General features: G+C 40.0%; 1 protein-coding gene across 1 annotated transcript in view; it reads left to right on the top strand.

Annotated features, from left to right (window-relative positions):
* Positions 1-3,497, top strand: part of pdzd8 (PDZ domain containing 8) — a 57,014-nt gene extending 53,517 nt beyond the window's left edge. The window contains exons 4-5 of the mRNA XM_038304608.1: positions 364-526; positions 633-3,497. Of these exons, the coding sequence (XP_038160536.1) occupies positions 364-526; positions 633-2,962 (2,493 nt within the window). The 3' untranslated portion in view covers positions 2,963-3,497. The remainder of the gene's footprint in view (positions 1-363; positions 527-632) is intronic.
* Positions 3,498-12,804: the final 9,307 nt, after the last annotated feature.

Raw genomic sequence — 12,804 nt, forward strand, 5'->3', positions numbered from 1 at the left:
ACTTATCTCTTTAGCAGGGAAGATGGATGGAGATGAATACAGGCTGATCTTGGAAGAAAACCTGGGAGTCTGCACACTTACTGTTCCTTTAAAGATCCCCTTTATGAATTCTAATTGACCTGTTTCTCTCAGCGGACATTGGTCACACTGACCGTTGACCATCAATTGGGATCACACTAGTCCAATACTTGGAATCCGATCGGGAAATTACTTGTTGCAGTAATTTCACCTCATGGTTGAATGCTTTCCATATTACATAATCCAATGAATCTTTGCCAACAAATGGTTGGAATCCAATATTCGTAGCTTCTAAAATATTGATCTACTTAACTGATCAATTTTCTGTCATTGTGTTTTCCTCAGACGGAGGTTATCAAGGGACCATGTGGCAGTGTGGGGATGACATTTAGGCACATTCCTGCCTGTGAAGGGGATGCAGTTTATGTCAGCATAGAGACAGTAATCCCCAACTCCCCCGCAGCCCTGGCTGACCTCCAGAGGGGTGATCGCCTGATTGCTATTGGAGGTATCGTGTTCAGGACACAAAACCACTTCCAGAGGGAAAAAATGTGCACTTTCATTTAATGTCCTAAAATGTTTACCTTTTTTTTTTTTTTTTTTTTTTTAAACAGGTGTCAAAGTAACATCTTCAGTTCAAGTACCAAAACTGTTGAAACAAGCAGGAGAAAGGGTGGTGGTTCTATATGAGAGACCGGTTCGTCATCAGGCCCCAACCTCTGGAGCACTACAAGAGGGATTGGGTCCGCTGGAGGAGCCAGGCTTCGTAGCACAGCCATCAGGATACGAGGAGGACCCGGCTCCAATTACTACTCTTTCTGACGTATCTGACAGCAAAGACATGGACTCTGAGTTCGAGGAGTTGCTCCTGGACTCCAAAGTCAGCCAGCCTAGTGGACCCAACATCAGTACCACTAATATTAGTGACACAAAGGAGGATTTTTTACTTGCTGTTAACCAAAGTCCTAAAAGAACCGTGGCGAATTTGGCATCCAAGCCACTCGGTACCATCTCGCCCATCCTAAACCGAAAGTTGAACCTTGTTGGTCTCCAGTCTCCATTGAAGCCCCAGCCCAAAGAATCAGCCAAAGCATCACCGCATAAAACTGGTATTGAACCTAGTGAGAGTCTGAATCGGCCAACTGTCCTTCCTCCCCCTCCTCCCTCACGTCCCCCGGTGCCACCGAGACCACAGATCAGATTGACATCGGCGTCCTCAGAAACCAGTCTTCTTGAAAGCGTTGATTCCATTTCAAATGCCGTTGTGATTCCTGCTCCTACAATGGTTGCCTCCGCCGGTATTTCTGAAAAATCTACAGAGAAGGTTCCAGTTTGTGGAGCCACTGAGGATAAGAGCGGCACGGATAAAACGTGTACGAAACAATCTGAAGGAAAACCGTTTACAAAGGCTGCAGAATCAAGCGACGAGACGCTCAGTTCTTACTCTGTTACCGGCAGCAAGGGAGATCAATCAAAAGACAAAGTTTCAGAAAGCTCCTTTAGTACAAGAGACAGTCTGGATGACCACTGCCTCTGGGAATCCCCAGAAACGATGTTTGGCAAACATACGGCACGCTGGTCCAAGGCCTCTGTGGTGTTTGATGTGGAGAGTAACCACAAGTATCTCAATGTGGCCCTTTGGTGCAAAGATCCCTTTAAGCTAGGCAGTTTGTTGTGTCTGGGCCATGCCAGCCTCCCATTGGAGCATATAGCTCTGGAATGTATGGCCACATCTTCCGCTGAGTACCAGAGCACCTTTAGGTTGGGGGCTCCTGAGCCGAAAGCAAATGTCAGCCGCACCGCACTACGCAACCTTAGTACCCACAAGGGTTTTAATGAGAAACTGTGTTACGGAGACGTTACCTTAAACTTCTGTTACTTGGCAGAGGGGGAGTTGGAGTATCCAGTAGGGTCAGTCGAACGGGAGCGAGAGGGCAGCCTCTATGATGAGGATCTGAGGGAGAGAGAACCTGTTCCCTCTGTGCCGCGTGACGACTTGGCTTATAGCCCCTTGCAGTCAACAGAAGTCCGTCACAACTTCCAGGACACCCAGTTCCAGAACCCTACCTGGTGTGAATACTGCAAAAAGAAGGTGTGGACTAAGGCGGCCTCGCAGTGTATCATTTGCTCCTATGTTTGCCATAAAAAGTGCCAGGATAAGTGCCTTGCTGAAAGTCCTCTCTGTGTGGCGACGGCCGAACGTCGTGGTGCAGACCCCGAAGCTAAATCCACCATAAACCGGGCAACAGGGTTAACACGACACATAATCAATACCAGCTCGCGTCTGCTCAACCTCCGTCAGGCGCCCAAGACTCGACTTGAGCAGGTAACCGACGTGGTGCCTGGGACTGTGGAGCCTTCGCCCAAGCAAACCCCCAACACATCCGACAATGAGAGCAGCGATACGGAGACCTACACCAGCGGGGCGAGCCCGTCCAAACTGCCCCCCGGCAGCAGTAAACTGATACGGAAAGAGGGTGGCTTGGATGACAGCGTCTTCATTGCTGTCAAGGAGATAGGCCGCGACCTGTACCGAGGCCTGCCCACAGATGAGCGCTCACAGAAGCTGGAGCTAATGTTGGACAAACTACAGCAAGAGATCGACCAGGAGCTGGAGCACAACAACTCCCTCATGAACGAGGAGAAGGAGACTACAGACGCCCGGCGAAAGGCTCTGATCAGCACTGCCCTGGCCAAGTCGGGGGAGAGACTTCAGGCACTGACGCTTCTAATGATCCACTACCGGGCTGGCATTGAGGACTTGGAGATGGTGGAGAGCATGTCTCCTTCAGAGCAGCAAGGCTTGAAGAGCAAAGCAGAGAGTCTGGAGGAAGAAGTCCTGATGGGACCGGAGGTGTACGACAGCGACACCTGCAGCCCTGTGGAAGTGCAGCTGCTGGACGACATCAGCGAGGAGCAAATCTGCGTGGAGGCGCTCCATTAGCGCGTTAAAATATTGCTTTGGACTCTTCAGCGAAATAATGTCCCATTAAGGACCTGACCTAGTCCACCTTAAACACGCAGTTTAATGTCTTCTCATTTGCACCTTTTTGTTTGCATTTTATAAAAGTCAATGAAATGATGGTTTGGGGAACTTGTTCCTAATCTTTTTATTTGCACAGAATGACGCCGTTCTAAGACCAGGACGTATAAATCTCTGCTGTCCATGTTGCTCATCACCCCTATAATGTGCTGAGTGTTTGTCGTCCGTTTCTTTGGTTCTGGTTTTCATCTTCCTGCTTTGGTTGAAGGTTTTGCAGAATTTGCACTTTTTTTCTGAACATCTGGAACGACTGGTTCCCTGTGAGGAGTTAACCTTCAGAAACAGGCTAAATGACCTGAAATGTAAAACGTTTGTAAAAAGTCATCCTTGATTCTTGCTTTAAAGTTATTTCTATTGATAATTCTAAGAGTTTTTTTTTGTTGTTGACATATTTATGTGTCTTTTCCTTTAAATACACTCAAATTTATTTTGTGAATTTGTCTTGTTTGCTCTTATTTCGATAGATAGAAATCCTTTGTGTTAACTTCAGAGCAGCTCTTCTTCTCCATCGTTATAAAAACAGATGCAAAGATAAAAATGCTTGTCGATGGTTCGTGTTTCCCGAATAAATGCTACAAATGAGCGCATGTTGAAGTTTTTCCAAGCTTAATAAAGACGTTACTTCAGTGTTTGAAAGTCAAAATACCTTCCTGTTATTTAAACACTTTTGCTTTAGGATACTTATACAGATGAATGTATATTGGTTTAGTGTGTTTGCTCTGTTTTAACATCAAACTGAGGACCTTCATCTGATCCTCACTTTTTCTCTGGTGGTAAGTTGAGGACTAAAGTGTGAACAGAATTCAGATTCAGATTAGGGTGAGGTAGTTACCAGGAATGTTTAGGTTATCTTCAGGGTCAGAAAGATAAAAATAAATTATTAATAAAAATATTGGTCCTCGCTACATGAGGAAAGAGCAGGGTGTGGGTTCCCAGAGTGTTTCTGAAGACCACAGATTATTGCAGAACTTCTGTATGCGGCATCACTTTGTAATTCATTCCATATTGCAGCTTACATGATGAATTTTATTCTCTAAATGTGGAGAATAACGTGCAGCCAATAAGATGTGTTTCCCTCTTGAAGAAGAACAACACAAAAAGGCAATAAGTTCAAGAAAAATAAACGAAAATCATTTTAAAACTTTATTTTAAGGTAGGAGAGTTGGATTTTTATGTTCTCACTCTTTAATAAATGACCATCTCACATGTCTATTTCTATAGATCATCGATTTGCAGATGATGCAGTGATTTTGATGTAAGGTAAATCAGTTTTTTTCTTTTTTGTTGTACGATCACATTGTTTTCTCTTATTTCCTCTTATTTGTAGAAAATTGACTTGGATTTACGAACATCGTCTAAACTGCAGGTTTATTTCAGCAGAGACTAAAAAGGCCATGAATGATAGTCGTCCTGCTCACTGCTTCGCCTCCTGCCTTCTGTGGAGTCAGATTTATTGAAAGGGTTTTAGTTGAAAATGAAGTTGATGATAAACCAAGGAGATTATGATCCAACACCCCCCATTGTGTTTGTTTTGCTCTTATTTACCATGTTTGAAAGGGTTTAGGAGGAAGACCTGTGATGCTTTATTGTACAGAACAATAAAAACAATGAGTGAATTCCAACAATTTGCTTTGACTCTTTTTAATAAAACCCAGTTTTAAAGGGGAACACGTTTTTTTTTTTTTTTTTACATTAAGCCCTTGATTTTACGTTATGACATCATGTTCTACTCACTCATATGAGTTTTGTGTCATTTGGAGCTGTTCTGAAGATATTCTATTATATCCAAGTAATGTCTTCCTATGGGTAAATGACTTGAAGGCACAAACTATTCGCTATCAAATGGTACCAGGGTGGATTCACCATCAAAAGGTACAGGGGTGGATTCACCATCAGTCCCAGGGTGGATTTACCATCAAAGGCTAACAGAGAGGATTCTCTATCAAAGCGTAGCAGATTGGATAACTGCCAAACGGTACCAGGGTGGATACACCATCATTGGTACTGGGGTGGATTCAGCATCAAACGGTACCAGGGTGGATTCATCGTTAAACTGTACTAGTGTGGATTCGCCATCAAACGGTAGCAGGGTGGATTCCCCGTCAAACGATACCAGGGTGGATTCATCGTTGAATGCTACCAGGGTGGATTTACCATCATCGGTACCAGGGTGGATTCATGGTTAAAGGGTACCAAGGTGTATTCACCATCAAACAGTACCAGGGTGGATTCACCATCAAAACATACCACGGGTGGATTCACCTTCAAAGGGTACCAGGGTGGATTCACCATCAAACAGTACCAGGGTGGATTCACCATCAAAGGGTACCACGGGTGGATTCACCTTCAAAGGGTACCAGGGTGGATTCACCATTAAACAGTACCAGGGTGGATTCACCATCAAAGGGTACCAGGGTGGATTCACCATCAAACAGTACCAGGGTGGATTCACCTTCAAAGGGTACCAGGGTGGATTCACCATCAAACAGTACCAGGGTGGATTCACCATCAAACAGTACCAGGGTGGATTCACCATCAAAGGGTACCAGGGTGGATTCACCATCAAACAGTACCAGGGTGGATTCACCTTCAAAGGGTACCAGGGTGGATTCACGATCAAACAGTACCAGGGTGGATTCACCATCAAAGGGTACCAGGGTGGATTCACCATCAAAGGGTACCAGGGTGGATTCACCTTCAAAGGGTACCAGGCTGGAATCAGAGTTAAACAGTACCAGGGTGGATTCACTATCATCGGTCCCAGGGTGGATTCAACGTCAAAAGGTACCAGGGTAGATTCACCTTCAAAGGGTATCAGGGTGGATTCATGGTTAAGCGGTACCATGGTGGATTCACTATCATCGGTCCCAGGGTGGATTCAACATCAAAAGGTACCAGGGTAGATTCACCTTCAAAGGGTATCAGGGTGGATTCATGGTTAAGCGGTACCATGGTGGATTCACCATTAAAGGGATAGTTCGGTATTTTTGACATGAATCTGTATGGCATCCCGATCACCAGCGGCATGCAATCACACTGACTTACCCCTGGCAGCGTCCTGTGAGCAGAGTTATCGTCCAGTTTTGGTCAAGCCGAAAGTAGTCCTGCAGGTTTTTAGGAACAGCGAAATAAAACTTTTCTCTTCCCAAAACATTCCTCCGCCGCGGAAGGAGACATGGCTGTTGTTGGGCTCGCTGTCTGAATGACGGCGCGCACTGATACGAACAGAGAGAAAATAGGACCAATTGATAACGACGTGTGACTTTTTCCACTACAATGTTTTTGGGATGCGAAAATATCACTCTTTTGGACACATAATGTTTTGGGAAGAGAAACGTTTTATTTCGCTGTACCTAAAAACCTGCAGGACTACTTTCGGCTTGACCAAAACTGGACGATAACTCTGCTCACAGGACGCTGCCAGGGGTAAGTCAGTGTGATTGCATGCCGCTGGTGATCGGGATGCCATACAGATTCATGTCAAAAATACCGAACTATCCCTTTAAACTGTAACAGGGTAGATTCACCTTCAAAGGGTATCAGGGTGGATTCATGGTTAAGCGGTACCATGGTGGATTCACCATTAAACTGTAACAGGGTGGATTCACCATCAAACGTTACAATAAAAAAAAGAACAAAACAACACCCCAAGGTTGATAAACCTAATATTAAACTTGGATATCTTTTGAGATGTAGTCTTAACATGACCACCTCACCGTGACAGAGTGAGTCACTCAGCCTAATGTCATTGGAATTCATTCCTAACCATTAAATATCTAAATTTTTAAACACCTGAAGAGGACTTCAAATCTAACCACAGTTAGTGGACTTATACCATACCATGACTACTCTCCTCTAATTCCTCTAAAATCCCTTACACCTAATCTTACATTTCAATCACGTAATTTATCAACACTGACGTTATCAAAACTTTATCTTAAAGCAATACATTAATTCCTACCATTATTAGTACTCAAAAGTGTAGATTTATGAACTGTTTCCCTCTACCTACCCCTCTTCCCTCAGTTTACACCTGCTGGGAGTGAAGGAGGCAGAGTTTACATGCCAGATCGGTAGGGGTCAATCTACCCTGACTCTGCTTCCTCCATTGATCTAAAATTAATATTAATAAGATTATCTTCCATACCAATATTAGTCCTCAAAAGTGTAGATCTATGAAACGTTTCCCTCAGTTTACACCTGCAGGGAGTGACGGAGTTAGACTTAGCCCATCCCATATGGAAAAGAAACATAAAAAACTTATAAAATATTTGTGTCACCATTAGTTTGCTTCATGTATTGTGCATCATATAAGACTTATATGATTTACTCTTGAAAGTGGCCACTTTTGCATTTCTTTCATACATGATAATAAAAAGGATAAGATAAGGATCACATCAAAACTTTTTATGTGGTTTATAAGGAAAGTACATTTCAATATATATTTTCCATAGATGTCCCATATAATTTATTCACTTTTTCACCGTATGACTGTGAAAAAAACATAGACTTTACATATATGAACAACTGCTGTTGTATATAGGTTTTCTGTATGTAAAATAAATGCACTATGCAGGTTCATTATCCCTTTTTTTGTATGTTTTTATATGTATATTATATGTAATTTAACAAAAAAATATAGGAATTTGTGCCATTACATGTCTTTTTTTTGTATGTTAAGGCAATACAATATCATGGTCAACTATTTTTTATTTATATTTTTCCTGTAAGTATTTTTAAAACTTTACTTGTAAAAACACATATGTTTGATTCATAATTTTATACAGATTCAAATTACTACTTTAAGAAACAAATTAACACATAAATTTGTCCCTCTCCAACTGTAGATGTACTAAAGTGAATTACACACTAGCAGTTCATAGACTACCCAGTTTGCTTACAGAACAACTACTTCATAGCATTATTTACAGCTCTGCAGTCTATAAATGCCTCTCAACAACTTCATCTGTAATACTGAAGAAAACATGAATGCCGAGCAAACTTTAAATTTTATTACCTCAATTTGCAGTGAACTGACATTACAGTGGAATACTGATCTCAAAACATTTTGCCTTATTTGAACTCTTTCGTGAAAACAGCAAACAAGATGGCATAGTTTTTGGCTGCAATAGCTACCATACAGAACTTTCAAGTATCAACTTGGGCAAAACAAAGGATTGATAAAAACCTGCCCACTTACAGTATGACAATCTATATCCTCACACAAAGTGTGACAAACAAGCCATCTAAGGGGATTCTGGGACAGAGACATTTTTACTTTTGGCTCGGAGTTCTGTGATCTTGGCATTGATTGCGACACCAATGCTGGAGGGTTTGGTCCCAGGCCACTTCTCAAGAGTTGCACCTAAACATGTGAAAAAATAAGAAGGAGCGGAGGGGTTAAAGTACAATTTAATAATCTGAAAGAAATCAATAAATTGCTATATATATATATATATATATATATATATATATATATATATATATATATATATATATTTTTTTTTTTTAACTAAGACCCTCGATTTTTTATCAGTTAAAAAACCGGGAACCAGCTCTCCAGTAACGGGGTGCTAAGCTGATGGCGGGAGACACTCGCCTGGACATCTCACTGCCATCCTTAAAGAGGCCCGCCCCTCTTCAGCTAGCGTGACCTCAGGGAAACAAAAAGCCCTGGGCCTAACGTTCTAGCCACCTGTATCGTCGGCAGCTGTCTCCCTAAACGTCTTATGCACTGGTTTCAATCCAGGTAGCTTTAATACTCAGGACAATTGAGTATTGGGGCATGTTTATTAGGCCAGAATCAACTTATGAAGCTACTGAAAGATGTTTGTTCAATGTGACCACAAGCTGAGAACAATATAAATATGACTAAATAATTCTTCTTGCAGGTTATATTTATTAAAGCTTTGGCAGGGGTAAAAACGGGTCAAATACAGCTCAGCTTGATCAAAAATATGATTAGATGGATGATTTGGAAGTCATTTGGTTAAAAGACATAATATGGGATTTGAGCTAATCTCTGATGTTAAAAACTTTCATAAAAATCATGACATTGATTTTTAATTGTGGTTCAAATTAAATATTAAAAAACAAAAAAGTAAAAAGAAGTAAACAAGCATCATGGGGCACCTGAAGTAAAATTTTGTTGAGCAACTCTTCGAGACAATCACTGCAATCAGGTGTTTCTGTAACGTCCAATCAGGCGCCTGCACCTGCTGACAGGTATTTTGACCCTCTTTACAACTGCAAGGTGCTCTAATTGGTCTGGAACAGCTTTGTTTGTCTGTTTTTTAAAAACCACAATTTGAAATCAATGTTTAATTTTACTACACTATATTTTTTTCTATTACTTTTTAGTTATTTTAATTACTACTGTGAATTTAACATTTTCTGTAAATTTTAGGGTATGAATAATTTTGAAGACAACTGTACCTGAATATAATACAGCATATTATAAACTGAAGAACAGACAAACCTCTGTAAATCAGGCTCATCAAAAAATGAATCCCGATTAATCACATTGCTTTTATCACTTTTAGAACACATATAGGATTAAAGGTGTCTCAGTAGGAATTCTGCATTTCTCTTTAGTAGACTCACTACTGAAACCCTGTCCTTCCATGTCTCCCTAAAGTCCTCCAGGTGGAGGCAGTTTTGTCCAGAATGCTGCTGCTACCGTCCACATAGGCTGACTTCACAACTGTATTAGCGTGAAGCTGAAATTCAGCTCTGAGTCCTGGACTACTCTCAGATTTATGGGTTGGTATTAGCCTTCAAATTGTGAAACAAAACTTAATGTTTCTTTGCATATAGAAGTACTAATTAATAGAACAATCTCTTGTTTGACAAAAGGATTAATTTGTTGACAGGCCTAATAATAATACAATGTGGAAATGTTAAGTAGATACAGTTGTCCCCAAAATTATTCATACCCTCCAATTGAAGAAAGGAAAAAAAAGCTGTGAGCAAAATAAAATGAAACTGACAAAAGTAATTTAAAAAAATTCTGTAAAAATCATGAAATTCATGTTGAATTGTGATTCATAAGAAATATTAAAAACAAACCCACAAAAACACTTGTCTGTAATCTGTAAATAAAAAAAATTATGGCTCAAAATACATCTATACATCAAGCTAAAAACTTACTGTAGATTGCCTCCAATTTATTTTTGTCCAGAGGTGGCTCACCAGCAGTGTCTCTGTTGGGAATACTGCTGAGCAGATGCCTCACAAAGACTGTAGCAGAATTTGCATTAATAGCATAGGCCCACGCCAGTTTCTCGATCATGACTCCTGTCCCAGGATGGATCTCCACCTGATCAAACAAAGGAATATAGTGACAATTTAGGACCAGTATCAGACAATTCAAGCAACACTACATAACCTTCAGCTTAAAACTCTGTTTATGACTCATTTTGATGGCGCTGTGACATTTATATACATTGCAATGTCCTAAATGGTAAATGGCCTGTACTTATATAGCGCCTTTATTCAAGTTAGGAGACTTGACCCAAGAGCTTTACACTACATTCATTCACCCATTCACGCACACACTCACACACTGATGGTGGCAAGCTACATTGTAGCCACAGCTGCCCTGTGCTTTATTAAAATTAAATCATTTAGCAATATCATTAAAAAGTCCAGGCAGAGCTGCACATAAAATATGGTTTCAAATCTTTTCAATAATTATCGATATCGATCAATATGCATTTTTTTTTATCAATAAGCTTTTTTTCTATATCGCCCAGCCCTAATTACCAGACCATGTCATGTTTTCAAGCAACTGCAGTCATGACTATCATTTCTAACTCTGACTAAAAATGCAATTGTACATTGGAATGGTTCTTCTGATGTGTGAAAGAGAGAGATAACAAATTAATGTAAATGAGATAGAGAAAGAGACAGATATTTGTCTAAATGCTATGTGATAACATTTCCCATTTTATGTATTATGCTATCACACTGTCATATTGCAATGTAGTTTTGTGTATAGTACACATTGTGCAGTTATCAAAGTACTACTAATTCATATTTTACTTAATTTCCATTCATATAAAATTAACTAAATATAAAACCATTCAACATCTAAGAGCAATCATCTTAACAGTTGTGTGCTTTAGTTTACTTTGACATTACAATTTTATAACATTTTGAAGAGCATTAACTAAAATGGTAACAAACCGGCTTAACATTTCAAATTAAATAATCATCATGTTTACAGTACAACATATTGCAAAGTCTCAGCTACTGAGCAAAAAAAGTAAGCACGTAAAACACCAAAATATCATTGTCAAAACACAGACTTACCACTGACAAAAACAAAAGTGCCCCTGTAGTGAGGCCACCCTCCTCGCTGTTTCTTCCCATGGCGCCATTCTATAATAGCTGAGTAGGTGGAAATGGGATTACCATGTTGGTCCATCTTGGAGTCGTCATACCTCCGTATGTTATCAGTTTTTACTTCACTAAGCTTCCCAGCATCCTCTCCCTCACTCCACCGCACAACTGCAAACTTCCTCTCCTTGTTTTCTGAAGTAATTAAGAGAACAAAAGAAGAAAGAAATGACTGATATTTATTGACGTCAGTCATTGCTTTCTCCTGGAGAAAAAAAATTATTATACCACAATGTAAAATATTTGTACGGTGTCTGGCTTACGCATATCAAGTTTGAAAATTTTCTTAACGGTCATCATCTGTTTTGATGTGGTTAGCACTCAGCTAACCCCTTTTAGCAAGCCTTATATGTGTAATGCACAGACTGTATATAACAAATAAACTGAAAAGTACATACCTTTAACATTAGGTGCATTCCTCCGCGTAGTTTCCATCTTTTACAAGACGCACACAAGACGAAGATGCTGCATTAACAGACCAACGCACCTTACCGCTCTTCCTTAGATCACACAATCTCGCGTGACAACGTTCAAGGTCTCGCGTTGAGCTGCCAGTGCGTTGTGGGATTGCCCGCCCTACCTTACCTGTGATTGGTGTTTCCTGATGTTTGACCATTCTCTTAACAAATTACGGCCCTCAGAGCTCAAAGCAAAGCAAAATAGCTTCTATAGTTTTAGTGGTTTTCCACGGAAAATAGAGTAAACTGACTACAGCAATGCCAAAAAGAAAACTCGTTACATCAGACACAACTGAAAGAGACTGGCTGCGGAAAAATGTTCCTACTCGTACCTTGACCAGATGGAAAAAAAAGATATGCGCACTGTTTTTTTCTTTTTTTTTTTTTTACGGTAATAAACTTTATTAGAAAAAGTTTTATAATACAGAAAAAGGATCAATTTACAGTGAACAATCACCAGGGGTTTGAGCAAAAGAAAAAAAAAGTAATTAAACAAAAGTAAAAATAGTAATAATAAATAGAAGCATATAAAGGGATTATATAAATACTTTACGTTTTAGCAGCCTTTTTATTATTGGAGGAGGACAATGTAGAAAAATAAGCAGTTGCTTCCTTTAAAAAAGAAATACAGGAGGGTTTAGTCACAATGATTTTACATTTGTTGATATAAAACTTGGCCAACAGTAACAAGAAGAAATGTTCAGAAAGTTATTTTTTATATTTTGTGATTCCAAATAAAACATATTTAAAATAAAGTTCAAATTTATCATAAATGTTGTCAGGAATGAAGCGACAGATACCTTTCCAAAAACGCCTGGTGTGTTCACAGGACCAAAACAAATTAGAGACAGACTCTGAGTAAATATTGCAGAAAGTACAAGTGTT

The sequence above is a fragment of the Cyprinodon tularosa genome, unplaced genomic scaffold (assembly GCF_016077235.1).
Source record: "Cyprinodon tularosa strain WSP-4 unplaced genomic scaffold, ASM1607723v1 ctg539, whole genome shotgun sequence".
In the NCBI taxonomy this organism is placed as follows: domain Eukaryota; kingdom Metazoa; phylum Chordata; class Actinopteri; order Cyprinodontiformes; family Cyprinodontidae; genus Cyprinodon; species Cyprinodon tularosa.